At 38.4% G+C, this 18,261-nt stretch overlaps 2 protein-coding genes across 5 annotated transcripts in view; both read left to right on the top strand.

Annotated features, from left to right (window-relative positions):
• Positions 1-7,035: 7,035 nt before the first annotated feature.
• On the top strand, positions 7,036-12,130 carry lactb2 (lactamase, beta 2). Its single transcript, XM_031754415.2, has 7 exons — positions 7,036-7,247; positions 7,767-7,927; positions 8,120-8,240; positions 8,511-8,689; positions 9,226-9,374; positions 10,215-10,302; positions 10,880-12,130. Exons 1-7 carry the CDS (start codon positions 7,126-7,128, stop codon positions 10,921-10,923), a joined length of 864 nt encoding a protein of 287 aa, XP_031610275.2. The 5' UTR covers positions 7,036-7,125; the 3' UTR covers positions 10,924-12,130.
• A 1,657-nt stretch (positions 12,131-13,787) lies between these two features.
• Positions 13,788-18,261, top strand: part of LOC116331650 (nuclear receptor coactivator 2-like) — a 54,711-nt gene continuing 50,237 nt past the window's right edge. For all 4 annotated transcript variants that reach the window (XM_031754407.2, XM_031754408.2, XM_031754406.2 and 1 more), the window contains exon 1: positions 13,788-14,047. The gene's annotated coding sequence lies outside the window, so the exon portion shown is untranslated. The remainder of the gene's footprint in view (positions 14,048-18,261) is intronic.

The following is an 18,261-nucleotide window of genomic DNA, read 5'->3' as shown; positions in this document are numbered from 1 at the left end:
TGCTGTGATGCATCACAATCATATCAGTTTCTATTGGCCCGGTTTTCATTGGCTCAAAAATAACTTTGAAAAGTTATAAGCATATTGTTGTAATATAGACAATATGCTTGTTTAACTGGTGTGAATTTTCAGTTAACCTTCTAGAAATCAGTCAGTGACCTTTTTGTTTTAGCAAAACCACCAGTGAGCAGGGGGCAAACTCCTCTGCTTGCTGGAGAAGTTGGAGAAGTTGTGCAACAGTCTGAGCAAATAATCCCACTGCTCAATTCATGCATGACCTCAGAATGCACTTACCTAATGAGGTTATGGTAGCAGTTGCTAATTTTAAGCTCCTAAAGTGTAAGGAGATGTGCCCTGAATTAAAAACAAAAACAAGACCAAAAACGGCCAAAAACTCAGCACCAGGCTTCAGAACACTGCAAAGCAATGACATCATGGTCACAACTCTTTTTTATTTTTTTTAATCTATGACTTAATTTATGATTCGCTTAGTAAAATTAAATGAAAACAATAAAAAATCTTTAAATTAAACTGCACAAAATTATTTAAATGCAGTAACTGCCATCTGCAGTTTCCATTTATGGGACATAGTCTCCTAACAATTTTTGTGAAAGAAATCTGTCAGCTATGCCAAGAGGCAGGAATCAACCTGGTATATAGAGATGAGAAAGTGTCTATTCTAGCTCAGCCTTCTCTGCGATGGCAGAGATTTCATTTTTGCATCCTCAGAAATCAGCTACAACATTAAAAGTTAACATTACACTATGAAAATAAAAGGCCTTCTCCTTGCTTCCCCACTTTTATAACCTCTCTTTGCCACAGTATGTTTTCTCTGCCATCTCCTTTCTCCTCTCTATCTCGTTCATCTCTCTCTCTCCCTCTACTACTTTAATTTGGTATCACATTAAGGCTCCAGAGGAGAAAGTTAATTACGCAGCATTTTGAATTATGAATTGCGATACAGTTTAGTAACATATTGCCTCATTTCTCACTGCAGACTGAAGCTGCGACTAGATTTTTCACACTTACTTTGCAGGTATCAAAGGTGCCATGTTTGGTGGGATCTTTTATATTAGGTGAATTTTATATTAACTCGATATCATCTTTTGTCAAAGCCTATGTGAGAGATGAGGGGTTTCATTCCAAAGTGATATATTATATAAATTAAATATGGAGAAGAGATTGCTGTCTGAAATTCCTCAAGTCATTTTCTTTTCTCGGTAGTAACACATAATAAGCCTATGTGAAATGGCAGTTATTATAATGTTGTAATAATGTAAGAGTAAACAGATGTTGTTTTTGTAATTGCACAGGGCTGTGAGAATAAAGGCAATTTCCCCTCTAATCTTAGTCTTTAAAAGACACAGTTTTTCTGCTTTTGCCTCTGCACACTACAGCAGTGGATTCTAAATCAAACAATATGCGACTAAAGTGCAGACTTTCAGCTTTAATTCAAGGGATTTTACAAAACAAGGGTTCAACTGTTTAGCATTTACATCCATTTTTATTCATAGTCTCCCATTTTCAGAGGCTCAAAATTAATTGGACAACTGACTGACAGTATCATGGCCAGGTGAGGCCTGTTCCCTTGTTATTTCATGACAAATGAAACAGATATAATATCGGAAGTTAATTCAAAAGAGCTGAATATGAGGTCTGAAGAGATGTCAGTGCAAATGAGGTAAACCATCATTAGGCTGAAGAAATGAAATTAAACCTACTAGAGAGGTAGGAGAGACTTTAGGAGTGACCAAAATCAATAATCTGCTGTATATGTAAAAGGAAGTAATGCGCTGGCTAACACGCAAAGGCGTGAAAGACCACAGAAGATAACTAAAGTGCACGATGAAAGAGTAATTTCAGTGGTTAAGAAAAACAGCTTCACAACATCCAACAAAGCCAAGAACACGCCCGAAGAGGTAGGCGTGTCATCATCAAGAGACACCTTCATCAGTGGAGGTAAAGAGGGTCTACAACCAAGTGCAAACCACCTACAGTTACAGACAACAACAAACATTATTTGGACAAATAAAGCCAAGATCAACTTGCACCAGAATATAAGGAAGAGAAAACTATGATAAAGAAAAAGTATAAAACATTATCTGTCGCACAACACGGAGGTAATGTGACATGGGGATGTGGAATCAGCCCATGGGTCAGTGATGTCACTGCTGATAGAAGCAGTAGGATGAACTCTGACGTGCACAGGGTTGTTCTCCCTGCTCAGATTCAGCCAAATGCTGCAAAATTGATTAGACTTCACAGTCCAGAGGGACAATGGACCCCCTAATGATCCTCTACCGAATAACACGAGCCAAGGTGTGAAAACGGGTGTAGGTCACAATCAGCCAGGGTTTCAGGTGAGCTCATTGTGAAACCTAGCCCCGCCCTATCATGTGATTTCCTGAGGTCAGATGGCCCAGGGTGTGAGTGGGCGTTAAGGCGTCTGGGAAAGGATCTCAAAACTGGATTATAGATGGCGGACAGTTGGTGTCGTAAGCCACCGCCTCTTTTCAAAGATAGTCGTTCACAGTGGACATAGACGGCTTCTTTCACTCCTCTTTCAAACCATCTGTCCTCTCTGTCCAAAATGTGAACATTGGCATCCTCAAAAGAATGACCTTTGTCCTTTAGATGCAGATGGACAGCCAAATCTTGTCCCGTGGAGGTGGCTCTTCTATGTTGTGCCGTGCGTTTATGAAGTGACTGTTTGTTCTCTACGATGTAGAGGTCTGAGCATTCCTCGCTACACTGTACAGCACACACTACATTGTTAAGTTTGTGTTTAGGAGTTCTGTCTTTGGGATGAACCAGTTTTTGTCTGAGTGTGTTGCTGGGTCTGAAGTAAACTGGGATGTCGTGCTTGGACATTCCTTCAAGCAACTTAAAGAAGTCCAGATGCTTTTCTTTCCAAGCTCCTTAGACTACGATGACCTGGATGACTGAGAACCTTCACAGACATAAACCCAATGAGATACTGAAAACAATGCTTATATTTAACATGATGCTAGTTTGTCCAGTTAATTTTGAGCTTCTGAAGATGAAACAAAACAAAACAAATAAACTACCAGTCCCTAAAGATGGATATTTAAAACCAAAATCATCTCCACTGATAGGATCTGGATCTTTAACGTGTCACGCCACTGAAGTTCTACTCATCAAGCTTTCAAATTAAGATGCCATGACAACCCACTGTCTGCTTTAGACCATAGGAGCAGTCTGCGGGCCTCTCACTCAATATCCAGTTTGTATAAATTATTACAAGTATGAACACAGCTCCTCGTAAAGATGAGTGCGGATTTGTCGTGAGATCAGACTCCCACATTTACACTCTATACTGTTCCTGAGCTCCTCTCCCACCCTCTCTCTCTCCCCCAGTCATTTACATTTATATTGAATTAGAAACCATGGTGGAGAGCGAGTGGAGGCAGCCGAGACTGATTATAATGGGAGATTACGGGCCGACTGCACCACCATTATGTTGTGTAATTACAAAGAGAGAGAGAGGGGAGGGTGGGGCCATTGGATTCCCCAGTTGCCAGGGTCTATTTCATTTAGGGAAATAATGTCTCGCTGCTTTCCCCTCCACTTATTCCACCTGTAAATATTATAGAGAGCTGAATCCTTCCCTCTTTTATGCCTGATTTTATGGGTCATGATTTATGGGAGACAAATATCAGACAAGGCGTTAAGGGGGATGTGTGAGTCGCCCATCAGGCGATTTATCGCTGCATCTCGATCTGCTTTTGGCTTCGTTTGACTGCATCGATCTGATGTTGTAATGCATGTAGGATCACTGGTCATGCACTCAGGAAAATACCTAATGGCCTCAACATAATGGAAAGCCCCTTGGAAATAATCATTTGTTGTATTTCCCTTTATAAAGTGATGTGGGAGGGATATTACAGAAGAAGTGTGGAGTTTATTTCCTGTATTAAGAGAATAGTAATAGCCATGAATGTGTTGGTCAGTTAAAAAGGAAATTACAGAAGACACAAATAAAATATCCCTCCATAAAAATCCACTTATGGTTAAGCTAAATTTAACACACAGTAATGACCTGAAACTCAAACAATAAAACTTTAACAGATTAATGAACAATCTGTTTCCACCCACTCTCAGCAAAGCAAACTTTATTTCAGTTTATCTGCATGGCACTTTAAAGATTACAGGGTTAAAAGACATTCAGAAAAAGAACATTTAGTCCTTTATGAGTAAGAAGGGGAGTATCTGTGCCTTCTACCTTTCCCTGTCTTTTTGAAAATCCTAGCTTCATGAGTTCAACACAAGTTTGTAGCGATGCCAAATAATCCATCAATCATTAAACATGAATGATTTAGTCCAGCAGCATAAAAAACCGAGTGAAACTTTAACTTGCTGATTTATTTTTTACTTCACTATTGTCCTGAATGTCCCTTAACTAATGCTGATTTAGGTTTTTACAAATTGTCACTAGGTGTGAATGTGTTGTCCTGAATGTCCCTCAAGAACTTCATGTAATGTCTAAAAAAAATAAAAAAATAAAAAAGAGGGTCCCCATCTGACACAGTTTTCAGTTTTTAAAGGATTCCCCTCTGTTCTTGTGATGAATGTGGACATATTGTTACAAACTGTTCACAACTTAAGCCAACAAGCTATGGAGTTACAACTGACATTTAGTGCTAAACTGTGTACTTTCTTGTCCTTACTAATTACAGTTCACTGTTTAGAAAGTTGCTTGTCATCACGCCCACTTTTACTGCATATCTCACAACTTTCTGATTCCATCTTAGTCTGTAAGAGATCCCCTGCTCATTATAGGAAACAAAGCAGAGGCTGTCAGCATGCATAGCTCACCATGTTTAATCTGAGTGTATGAAAAGATAAAGCTCTTGAAATCTGCTTTAATTAAGAATTTAAAATGATAAAAACTGCTTCCAAGTATGTGTCATGTGTGATTTTGGTACCATCTTTAAGCATACGCACTTATCTCTGCGATCTTTTTGCACTAACTCTTCAAACATAATGTTGACTCTGTAAACTATTAATATGAAATCCACCAGTCCGGCTCTAAAAGAGAGATGCACGTTTAATCTCATCTTGAAGATTAAACTATCATCGAAAGAGAAAACTTAGCAAAGGACATTTATTCAGACATCCAACAAAACTAACAACAATATTCTGCAAATGAGTACTTTCTGTAAGGCTAACTTCAAAGACTGTGTAGCACTGTTATCCATTATACTATGTAGCTGATGTACAGTTACATAGATTTCGGGACATTTGCTTTGATTGGGCGTCATTGTGGTGAAATCTACGAGGCAGTGGGACAGCTGATTAAATGAGAAAATGAAATGAAAAGCAGGACAAAATAACTCTTTTAATTATATTGTCAGGCATTTTGGCATTGATGGGCACAGAGTGGGAATAGCACCTAACTTAATTCTAAGGGTCAAATCACATTTATTCAAACAAAATATAAAAAAAATTCATTCCCAAATTGCCCCCAAGATAATGTCTTATAGTACCTATAATCAAATTTTCTTATTTGTTGGGCTCAAAAGAGGAAAGCAAAGGGGCTTGATGTAGGACATTCCTGGAACACCTCTACTGTCTCCAAGAAGAGATGATGGAGAATCAAAGCAAAGTCCTCAAAGGTTTCTGATAAAAGCCTGAAGTGGTCAAATACTACCAGCATGCAAATGTTTTTTTGTTTTTTTTAAAGCAGCACTCTTCTGCTCATCCAATGAACACAATTCCTCTTAGAATACACTAGCTTGTCTTTTCAAGCTTGTTGTGCTTATGTAAATGATATATGTGTGGTTTCTACTGACTAATGCACATAAATTACTACATAGACAAACTACCAAACATCAACACACTTTTAACGAATGAGCAGACGAAGCAAATGAGCCAATAAACCAATGAGCTTCTCAGAGAAGGCTGGTTTATAATATCTCTGTGTACCCGTGAACCTACTGAACTACAAATCATAGTATTTATTTTATTTAAACATAGCATTAATGCTGTAGTGTAAATAATAATAATAATAATATTTTTGTAAAGGTGTTTTCATCTTATGTATTCAGTCCATGGGCCTGCTGCAAAATTCCCTTAAAACAATTGCAAAACCTTTTTAATGTATTCTCAAATATATATAAATGAAACTTCATTAACTACCCTGTTTCAAACAGTTTTAAATGATTTTGATTGACCTGAAACCGCCCATAGTTCAACTTTCAGGATTAATGACAGCAACATTAGCCATTAGACCAGATAGTTGTCGTATTTGAGGTTAAAATTAACAAAGTTACAAAGCGTGATTATCCTTAATAATACTCAGACTGACAAACACTGATAATCTTGGATTTTTAATTATATATTTACAATGTGCCAGCCTGCGTATGAGGTGACTCAAACTTGACAATGGCCCCATCTAGTGTTTGGTTTGTGCTATTGCTTGTAAAAGACCGGCTCAGTCATTACCAGGATTTTTGGAGCTGTCATTATTTTTCTCCTATAAAATAATTCGTATTATATAGAACCGGGATATGTTCATATATGACACTAACATGCATTGGTTGTTTGTTGAATGGGCTCAAGCTGTACTGACCCAAATAAAAGAAAGTCCTTGTTTTAAACTGCAAAATATCTGAGAAAGTGACATGAAAATGTTGTGTAGTGACAAAGACATTAACAACAAAGAGCAGTAAAACCACAGAAACCATTTTTCCCCACAATCCACATATGCCTATCATGTGTGAAAATGTGAGCCAGTCAGATGTGGTGGGAGATGTAAAGAAGCGATAGGTTTACCCAGTCAGTTTCGAATTGGTAAAAGATATACTGTAAAGTGCAGCATAAAATAAAATGACAAAAAGAATGTGAAAAAAGAATATAAAATAAAAGGGTGATAATGCAATAAAAATAATAAATAAAGCAATAAACACACTAGTTTATGGACACATAGAGGATCGTGTCAGAACACTGGCGCGGATGAGCGAGCCCAAGACTTTTATTTTGAAATCTTCTTTAGTACGTACAGGAAGTAAACAAGTTTTATATCCTGTATGAGATTCTCATGAACTTTTACTTCTGTATGTTTTGTTAATTTGTAGTGTTGATAACTTTACGCCAGCTGTAGCTATGAGCGCCATTATTCCTCGCATAGAGCAGCTGTCTGCCAGAGTGGTTCGGGTACTGGGCTGTAACCCGGGACCGATGACTCTGCAGGGAACCAACACGTACCTGGTCGGCACGGGCAAAAGGTGAATCTAGTCCAGCCAGTGGTGACGTTTAGCATTTTCCCGAAATGAAATATGAGTAAATGTGTTGTCTGTTTAACTCATGTGTATTTGAAAGGGACTAGCTGGCCAAAAACTTGACAGTCCTTTTGCGTGCAATTTCTTAGCTTGTAGAAATGGGCGCTCATGCCAAATCCCATTTTAAATCTTCTAACTTGAGCATTTTCGTGCTTCTGGATAATAAAGGTAACACATGGAACAAAGCTGAAAGTGTGCAATTAATTGCAGGGGTCTTTTTGTTTCTTCGGCATATACTCAAGATAATAAATAACGATAGTTTGGAGTGATATTAAAAATAGTAGACTACGTTTGCAGTGAAAAAGAGCGCGTAGTTCTTTATAATGTGAATAAAACAGCTATAAAAACAATACCCAACTATAAGAGAGAACAGCGGAGTACTCATCGGTAGAGTTGGAATATATGAATATGCATAGCTACCTTTAAAACCCTTGGGTGAATATATAATGAGCAATTATATTCCAGACGGGTGCTGATAGACACAGGGGAACCTGCTGTGCCTGAATACATCAGCAGCCTCAAACAGGCACTGAAGCAGTTCAGCACCAGCATCCAGGAGATCATCGTCACACACTGGCATCACGACCACACTGGTGGAGTAGAAGATATCTGCAGGGACATAACGGGTGAGCCTCTGAGTGTTTGGGTATAGTTGGGTTACTTCACCGTTCATTGTTGCTGCATTTGTGAAATCTGTCTAAAAGCCACCTTCTAATGAAAAATCAGCCATTAGTTTAGTGGATCAAAAACTGTCAGTACTTTTTCGATTTAAAGACTCAATGAGTCAGTATTTATTTCTTAGTTTTTTTATCTTGCAGGTTCTGAGGTCCGAGTCAGCAAACTGCCTCGCTCCAACAAAGCCAGAGAGGCAGCAGGAAGCAAAGAGTACACTTACCTAAAAGATGGAGATGTTGTTGAGACGGAGGGAGCCACACTCAAGTCAGTTCAGTTTTTACACATTGTGAATTTATAGAAGAGCATTAAAAAAATTAATCTGTCATAATATACACTAAAGAACAATAACTCAAAGACTTTTTCAGGGTGAAAATGTTCCAAACAATATCAAGAAAAAATGTAGCAGTACCAACAAAAAAATAAAAATTCGTTAACTTCCCTTCAGTTATGTTTATTATCATTCTGCACACTGACATGGCTTTTGTCTGAATCTACAATCAGATAATTGAGCACAGAGCCATTTCTTTTTCCCAGAGTGCTTTTCACTCCAGGCCATACTGATGACCACATGGCCTTGCTGCTGGAGGAGGAGCGGGCACTCTTCTCCGGAGACTGCATCCTGGGCGAGGGCACGGCTGTGTTTGAAGACCTCTACGACTACATGAAATCTCTGCAAATCCTGCTGGACTCGGAGGCTGACCTCATCTACCCTGGTGAGCAAGGATACGCTGATGCTTGGCCCTCTGTTTTATTTCTTAAAAAACACTCTGGATAATGTTTTTTTTCCCCCTCAACCTGTTTACACACAATCTTGTGGTACTTCATCACTACACCAGTGAGAAATGTATATTTCATTGAAAAATAGTAGGTACTCTAAAAAATCTAGTTTGATACAACATTCTGCAGATACCATGCTGTAGCACAGATCATCATCTCCATTATATTAGCTAATGGTGAATTGTTATTCCATATTTATTGCAAGAAGTGTTTCATGACATTGTTATGAGTTACTCTGTGACTCCCACTTCTAAGATCCGCTCACAGAAACGCCTCAAATAATTTTTTTAAACTAGTGAATATTTACCTTATTTTCAAAATAGCTGCCAATAAATTGTCTGTTGATCGACTTTACTTGTTTCAGAGCTACCGGCTGTGCTTCTTTGAGTTCTGCCTCTCTGATGTGCATTCATTTAACAAAGTCTTTCCGATGACTGGAGAAAAAGCTTGCTTGCTGCTGTTCTCTGTGCAGGCCACGGACCTGTGGTTCAGGATGCTGGCTCTAAGATCAGACACTACATCAGTCACCGGGACCAAAGAGAACAACAGATCCTGGCAGCTATTCAGGATGGAGCAGGAAAGCCTTTCACTTCCATGGAGCTTGTCAAGATTGTGTACAAGGTCAGGAAAAACCTTCTTTTCCTTTGATGCTGTTTCCAGTTTGTTGTCAAGGGTAGACTGGGTGGACTTTTACCAGTAACACAGTCTACCATCTTTGACCATGGAAGCAATCTAATCCCTTCCTATTACATTCTAAATAGCCTGGCACCACTTTACTTGTCTGATCTTGTCGATGTTCACACTCATTGCAGAGCATTTGTATCTGCTAATCAGATGATCCTCAACATATATACAAGATATAGACTTTAAAAAAACAAAGGTGACCAAGGTTTTTTAGTTGTTGCCCCGAGTCTATGGACTTCATATTAGAACTACCCTTTTAATTTGAGCTAATTCAATTCGTTTGAATTCATTTATTTATATAGCACCAAATCACAACAACAGTCGCCTCAAGGTGCTTTATTATTTTAAGTTAAAGACCCTACAATAAGAAAAGAGAAACCCAACAATCACATGACCCCCTATGATCGAGCACTTTGGTGACAGTGGGAAGGAAAAACTCCCTTTTAACAGGAAGAATGCTCTGTCAGAACCTGGCTCAGGGAGGGGCGGCCATCTGCTGTGACTGGTTGGAGATAAGGGGAGGAAGACATACAAAAGACATGATGTGGAAGAGAGCCGGAGATGAGTAATAACTCGTAATTAAATGCAGAATGAAACGGTTTCTTGAAATTGTTCTGTTTTATTAATGGCTGCCTGTGAAGCACGTTTCTCAACTCCGGTGGTTTAGAATGTGCTATACAAATGACTTTGACCTTGACCTGATCCCATATAGACTGGTCTGTTTTGAGGCTGGATCACAAAAAAATGACACTGAAACTTGTGTTGCTCTTCTCTCAGGACACCCCTGAACACCTGCACCAAGCAGCTAATGTGAACCTGGTTCATCACTTAAAGAAACTGGAGAAAGAAGGCAGAATCAGTCTGGGTATGGTCTCATTTACTTCCTTTACAATTAAGTTCCAGCAGATACTGTAATGATTTAAATATGATCTACCAAAATAGACACATCTCACCATGTGTGTGTTTTTTTTTTAATACCTCAGCTCTGGCAGCAGCTCTTTGCTGCCTGCTGGGAAATTTCTGCTCATTTGGTACAAAGGTTTGCTTGGATTCAAAGAAGGCCTGATTAGATTTTGGTGACCAAAGATCAAAGTCATTGTGACTTCACATCCATCCTATTCTTTTGAACGTGATATATCAGGAATATCTAGGGAGGGAGGAACATGATTATATCAGAGATACATGTTCTCTTAGACTCATAGATGAACTGATAAGAAATCGGTGGTCAAAGTTCAAGGTAACTGTGACCACATGAAACCAATTTCTTGTCCTGTAACAGATGAGTCTGAATAGACAGGTTGTAAAGTTCAACATGCATGGTGAGCAGAGGTATACGACTGCAAGGTGGTAGTTTAGTTTAGGACTGCAGGTTCATTATAATTGTGCTGCTTTCATTTAGAAAATGTGGCTGTGACACAAATGTAAACCTTTCTTTCCCGCAGTGAAAGAATCTTCACAGAGCAGCAAATGGAAGAGTAATCTGTGATGTCCACTGACAGTGAGATGAAATGGAGCGTTGGGCTGGGATTTTCAAGATCAACAGCTAATGATTTTCGAATGCGAGATGATCACTTTCAGTGCTATGTTTGTGCTGTACACCAGTGCTGATTGAGAAATGTTCTAGAGGAAAAATCTGTTGTATTAGTCACACCTGTTGCTTCAGATATTTCCCAACTCAAAACACACAAGGCGCAGGAAACAAATGGACTCACCAGGCCTGAGCTGCAGCCTGTGTTATAGTTAGACAAGGCTAAAATTTGCCTCAAGGTCAGCCGCCTGTGGCCGCATAAAGGATTAACCTCATCCTGAAGTGTGATCAGAGTGCTACACTTCCCCTGTCCCCCCCAATTAAAACTGCTTAACTGCTGCCATGTCTTCTTTTTTTGAGTTGAGGCTGTTAAAGTGAGCTTTTTGTTTTGATTTAAAAATAATTGTCAGCGTTGTCTTCCATTTAACAATACTTTCTTGTCATGTAAGTGACATAAGTAGGATTTATACAGTATATAATGACTGTACTGTATTTTATTTTACTTGTTTTGTATATTATGAAGCCCAGAAAGTAAATAATCTCATAACATTTGTCATTGAGTTATTATTTATGAGGCTGGCACTTCCCTATCACAGGTGTGTTGTTGCATTATCTCAAGAAAGGTTTTATGTGGGTAAAAGGAAATTTATTGCTTAACCGTTCAGCTGTTTCTGGGTATAGAAATTGTTTTATGCAGGCACTCGGTTAAGAAAGATTTGCCAAATAAAGACAAAGTGTGAGTATGGGAATGGGAACGGGGGAAAAAAATAAAACAGTTTGGTGCTTTCTCAGACTGTTGACCGTGACACAATGAGAAATCTAAATAGTGATGTGTACAGAAATATATACATATATTTATATTTTTCCAGCTGTTTTCCCCCATTCGTGAACTTTAACTTTAACCTGTCTGTCTTTTCAGTCATATTAATGAATCTGTAAACTTTGTACTGGAAATACGGCACACATTTTTCAATCAGTCGCTAGGTGGCAGTATCTCTTAATTTATGGCAAAATTCACCGCACCATGGTCAGTTACAATAATTTGCATTGAGAAAATTTGCATTATAATTATTCTGTTTTTTTAGAAACTTAAACAAAATATTATATGTAAATATGTGTTGGGAATACTGTGAAAAAAATGTTAAAATTAAACTTTGTGACACTGTGAGTGCATTATGTACATGGGGGTCTTTCCCTTTTCAACATTTTGCTCATTTGGGATTCAGTTGTGTCTTTACTGAAAATCTCTCACCTTACACAAAAGAAACTACAGTGCATAACTAATGCAGGACATTTGATGGATACCTAAACCTATAAGGTGTATTGTGGAGAGAAATATAAGGGTAGGTTTGTGAAATACACTTTGAGTTGTGCATATATAGGTCACTGTTAGAGCGTCTAAATCTTAGAACTGTATGAGCATGTTTGTGGCATTCAATAAATATTGGCAAAGGATTGAAAATGAGCCCTGTAGGTAAAATGTGAAGGAAAATAAAAACAGATGCGTCGTTTTGGGGGGATATCGTTGATACATAGCGAGAAAAGGTAAAAAGTCATCACATAGATCAGTCCTAGAGGTCACTGTGAACTCTGATAAGAAAATGACAGTGATGTAGGTAATAACTTGTGACACCACAGTCAGGATTTTTTGGTTTCTCTAAACATGGCTGTTGCTTTAGGATCTAAGATAATGTGTTGGACATATTCCCTCCTGTGATCTCTTCTAATAGAATTAATGACTCTGAAAAAAGACGTCATTAACTGTAGTGAAAATCATAAGTGTAACCCACAATGACTACACCTTTATTCATTGAACATCCAAAACTCTAATATCGGCCTAAATGTTACAATAAAACCACTCTGACTGGCATTGAAAATGACAGGAAGGCGCATGGAAATACAAACACTAAAAAGCAGGATGAGGTAATCACCGACTACTAAGGAGAACATGTTGTATTTAAGAGACTACAGGAAAATATTTTGTAAGTCACTAAGTACTAACTACACCTTACATACTACATCTGGAAGCAGCGGTGTCAAACGGGGTAGAACCAATCTTGCTCACTGGATTGTTTGCAAAGTTTTAAAATGTCAGTGAAGTTATTCATAATTTCGCACTGCAATACCTGGTGAGTCACTGCCAACAAAGTTCTAATTATAGATTAAAATACTACCGCTGTTTAATTCCAAGAACTCTTACTTCATGTCCCCTGTTCTGGTCTCAAACAGAAGGATGACGGGGCTTTCTGAGTTGCATCAATGATGGTGGAATCAGCTTTCTGAGTCTGTGTCTACTACAAATCCTCCACATATTGTCGTTTTTTAAAGGGCTTGCTGGTATTCTACTGGTATTCCTAATCTGTTGACTATGACTGTGACTGCCGGTTGTTGTCTTGTTTTATATTTTGGCCTCCCCACACCCCATTTTTAATATTAATTTGTAATTTAGGTTATATTAACTTTCTGTTGTCTTATACAGCTGTTTAAATGCGCTTTATAAATACATCTTAATTAATCATTTGCACATCTGCGTTGAACTGTAATGCACACGTAATAGAACATATTGCTGAAACTGCGTTTTTAAAAGTATCCTAGGTCGTTCACCATTTGTTCTTTAGATGTGAATGTTTCCATAACAAACGAGAAAGAAAAAAGGGCTTTATTTATATGGGTGTCTTATTTTGGTGGTTTACTTTTCTTTTATCGCAGTCAGAACTGACAAAACAAAAACTCACAAACTACCTCACAAATAAATAGAAATCAAAATTGCATTCAGAGCTTTTTAATTCAGTTTTCCCTTTGAACGAGCTGACGGGAGTTTGAGTGAGGCTGAGAAAGGGCGAACTGCAGAGACACCCAGCTCTGCCGTGTGGTAATGAGATGAGTGGAGGTGGGGGGTGGTGGCGGTGGAGACGGAGGAGGGGGGTCTACTGGTAAAGATAAACAGCCGAGCCGAGGAGCCTCTGAGCCAGATGAACATGGCGGCTCCGGTCCAGGACGCCGCTGCCGCTCCGTCCCGCTGACCGACATCTCCCCGACGACATCCCGCACGTCAGGCACCCACGGTCTCCCAAACTCTCAGGTAAGTTTCCCGTCATTCTCTTGACCCCCACTTCTCCCGTTAGTCCCACCTCCAAAAACACGTATTAACGTAAGGGCTCGTGCAAAGTGTCCACTAATTTATATCGAGTTTTATACTAAAATGTGCATTTGTTGTTGTTGTTGTTGTTGTTCTTTCATGTTTTTTGTTTTCCTTCATGGCGGTTCTACATTTTTATTGGGTAGTGAAAATAAACCACAGGGTTAATTAGTTGATTACAGGAAATAACGTTATGTTCGTCCAGTATTTAAACGCGCAGGTCATTCATCTGTGTTCACGAACCGGGTCTGACTGCGAGTATACTTCGCTGTGTTTATCGGCCAAATCGGCTGATTGACAGCTATCACTACTGAAACGGGGTTTCGGGCGAAACTAGCTCGGTGGATAAAAATGCTAATTTCCGTTGGTAACCTGCCAAATCCACGACGAGGGTTCAAATGTTCGGCAGAAGAAGTGAACGCCGATTGGCTGCTGTTTGTTTAAGGTGTTTAAGCAACTGTGTTACAACTGCACAAATATCCCAACCAGGACTTCGGCGTTTAACTTTTAACGGTTAGCTGTTTAAATCCCCTCTTCCTGATCGAGAGAAGCGACAACTGCTGGTTTATGTGAACCTCCGCTTTAGCCACAAGCGTTCAGTGCTCGCTTGTTGCTCCTGTTAAAGTTTCATGTAATCACCCATAATTAAACCGTCGTTGATCACAGATGGGTTTATCAGATTAAGATAGACATATAATTGTTTAACAGTGAACATTTTATGATATTCTCACACTGGTTCATATCGCTTTGACTTCCTCAACCAACTCAGGCGTCAAGCAAAACAAACGCAATCGTACACTTCCGGTTTGTAGTTTCAAAGTAAAACCAGAGACGCTCTAAAAGAGCTGTTCCACTTCCTATTACTAATCCCATTGTACAGAAATAGGCTGAAATTGCCCACATAAATTATTTTATTTTTGGAAATATAGAACACAGATCTAATATTTGTTTAATGTTCAGACTGTTATAAAACAACTCTTATGTCCTATTCTCATAAAACACTTTTGTTAATACATGTTCATGTACACTATTTAGTAATTGTTTAGAATTTATGGCACTTTACCAAATTATAACAAGTTGTTAGAAGCAAAGTCAACCCACAAGATAAATTTTAAAGTGTGTACATGTAGCAGCTGGTTGTGGTGGTCAAAGCTAACTGTCATCAGGAAATAAAATTCTCTGCTGTTGCTGGCTTCAAGCCTGAAATTAACATATCAGATACAGTGAAGCAGTTCACAGCCATGTCCCTAAGACTCACAAGTAGTTATTTCACTATAATTAACCCATAAACAAAGACAATAATGGAGATGTTAGAAGAAAAAATGTTTAACCCATAAAAATTTGCTGGATACCTCTATAGGATGCTACCAGAGGTCCAGAGAGCCAGTGTTCCTCAATATATTAAAAGTTCTCTGTTTTCATTGTTTATTCAGTTTAAAGATACAATTGTAGGTAGTTCATAACTTATGTTATTTCATTATGGTATAATTCCAGCATTTAGTAGAATGATGCCACAGTTTAAATGACTGTTAATAATAGGTTTTTAATAATTAATCGACAAGTGTTTCGTCCTTTTCTTCCATCTAATATGAGATAGTTTGTCAGCTAGCTCTACTGTGTTGTGAGGGTATGTTTATCTCTCCAGAATGTGTTTTTTTTTAAGCTGCAAACAAACAATAATAAAAAGGCTAATTATCTGAAACAACATATTATTTCAAGTGATATTATTGTTTTAGTCCAGTGGGAATAGTCGTAGGTGAAAATCCATTAGAGACTGGTAGATGAATGGACAACTACTGACATTATTATCATCATCATTTTTTTTATGTATTTAAAGTCATAACAGGCTATACTCTGTTAAGATGGGAGGACGTCTGCTGGTTTGTCAAGAAGGGCATTGCGTGAGTTGAGACCAGGCGTTTAGGAAATGAGGGATATTTACATCAAACGCACGTCTTTTTTTCATGACATATGATCCTTGAGAGTGCATTGCTTTCACTTTTGCTTTTCCTTTGTTATGCTGTTGCATGTTGTTAAAAGCCAATTTGCAAAGCAAAAGAAAATGATTTGCACTTTAGAGTGTCCGAGTTTGACATATTACATTAATCTTTCTTATATATTAAGCAGAATACTACTTTTTGGACCACATAGCATGTGTATGTATGCTAACAGCACAGCATAGAATGAGTGTGGCTATGACAAAAAACATGTTGTGCAGATTTATGCTGAAAAGAAACACACACAGCTCAGAACGTATTGTCTTGCAGTAAGATGTCCTTTTTAAATGCAGGCACAAGAATTTGTCTTGATTTGCTGTTGTGCTGGTTTCTCTGTGTTTGCTATTGTGCAGGTATCTTACTACAGGAAACCTGTCAGTTTGCCTACGTGACAGGTGCCATCTGATTCCTCTGGAAATGTTATCTTTGAGGGCTGGGCTTATGATTTATTTTGGCTCTTTTAGGCTTATTTGCTCTTCCCGGCACCCCAAAGTGAACTTTGAAACGGATTGCAACATGTAGGCCAAGTGTTCAGGTTCTGTTTAACCCTTCCTTCTGCACCTGTTTTCTCTCTAAGGGGTTAAGAGGCATTATGCTATTTATGCATAGAAACAGTTAGGCAGCACAAAATACTGTGCATGCTTTGTTTTCACCTCGATCTGTTTGCTCTGTATTTTTGTAACGGTTTTATTACAGTTACAGAGTAGTGTCTTGTCTGATTAAATTCTGGTACATTACACTACAATTTTCAATGCCAAAACTACCTTATAGTGCTGCAGCAAGAGTGCAGGAATGTACTTAAGTCCAAGATCTTAACACGAATTTGGCAGCCTGCCCAATGAGGGATCCTTAGTGGCTTGAATTCACTAAACCACATGAGGGCTCAAATAATGTCCTGACCAATGACGGCAGCTGCAGGAGAAGGAGGAAGGGCAAGGCTTGACTGTGCATTTCTCCTCAGTTTGTTTTTTATGAAGTTTTATCCTGGGACAGCAAGGAAATACATTGACACATTTAAATCATAGCCATCAATCCCTGATGTTATCCTGGTCTTGGATTTAAAATAAACCTAGTCCTAATTTAATGTCTTTGTGGGTGAATTAAATCAGATATAGATGTGAAATTAGTGACAGATTATAAAATAAACATGCCAAAATTGTAGCTGTAGCAAATTCATGTGGTGAGCACTGAGTTCCGCATCTATTAAGAGCAAACGTTGCTCTCCAGAGCTGCTGTTCATGCCTTCAGTAAATGAGTGTTTCTCACCCACAAGATGATATTGTTAATTTGGGAATGATTTGGGGGGGTATTTAAATACCAGCACAACTGGTTCATCTGTACATCTACTAGTATTTACCAAGGGGTGTATGTGTGGGTGTGTGCATGCTTGTCGACTTATCTGTGTTTGTTTATGTCTGTCTCTTCTCTCTGCCACCAACTTATCAGACACACTCTGCCCCTGGCTTTCTGTCACGTAGCAGAGACAGTCGCCTTCCAGGTCTGATCCTCCTGAGACCAAGTGCTCTAATTAACCACACACACACACACACACACACACACACACACACCCATGTCACTGACTCCTCTGAAAGCTTCCTGTGGTGCCTGAACACCATAATCACTGTAATATTCCCTCAGCAAAATGAATCTGCAGGATATTGTTACAGTATGTGATGATAAAATACGTTTTAGTTCTAAATCAAAGTGCATTGACTTGCAGATTTGAATACAAATTATCTCCTTAAACATTACTGAATAATAGGAAGTAACATAAAAAAAAGTCTTAGAATAAACTTCATATATGAGTGTTTAAAAGATCAGACGATGTATTGGCTCATGCACATTTTTTAAGTTATCTTGAATAAGTAAGAGAGGATGCTTTACATTGCAAAATATTTAAGGCAGCCTATTGTGTACAATCTTTGTAATTGTTACACAGTTTCTAAATTAGTTCTTTCTTATCATGCTAGATGTGACATACGCCAATACTTTATATCTGCGATAAGCTAATATCAGCTGATATCAGCTAGCCAATTCACTGGTTTTTATCAACTCTGTTGACACATTCAGTAGGTTATTTAACAAAGTTCTCCTTTTATTTATTCTTGTCCAACCATATTATTTTATTTGACCTTAATGTAAATAGTGAAAAGCCTTGAT

This window comes from Oreochromis aureus, linkage group 18 (assembly GCF_013358895.1).
Source record: "Oreochromis aureus strain Israel breed Guangdong linkage group 18, ZZ_aureus, whole genome shotgun sequence".
Lineage (NCBI taxonomy): Eukaryota > Metazoa > Chordata > Actinopteri > Cichliformes > Cichlidae > Oreochromis > Oreochromis aureus.
This window is presented reverse-complemented; position numbering and strand designations above follow the sequence as displayed.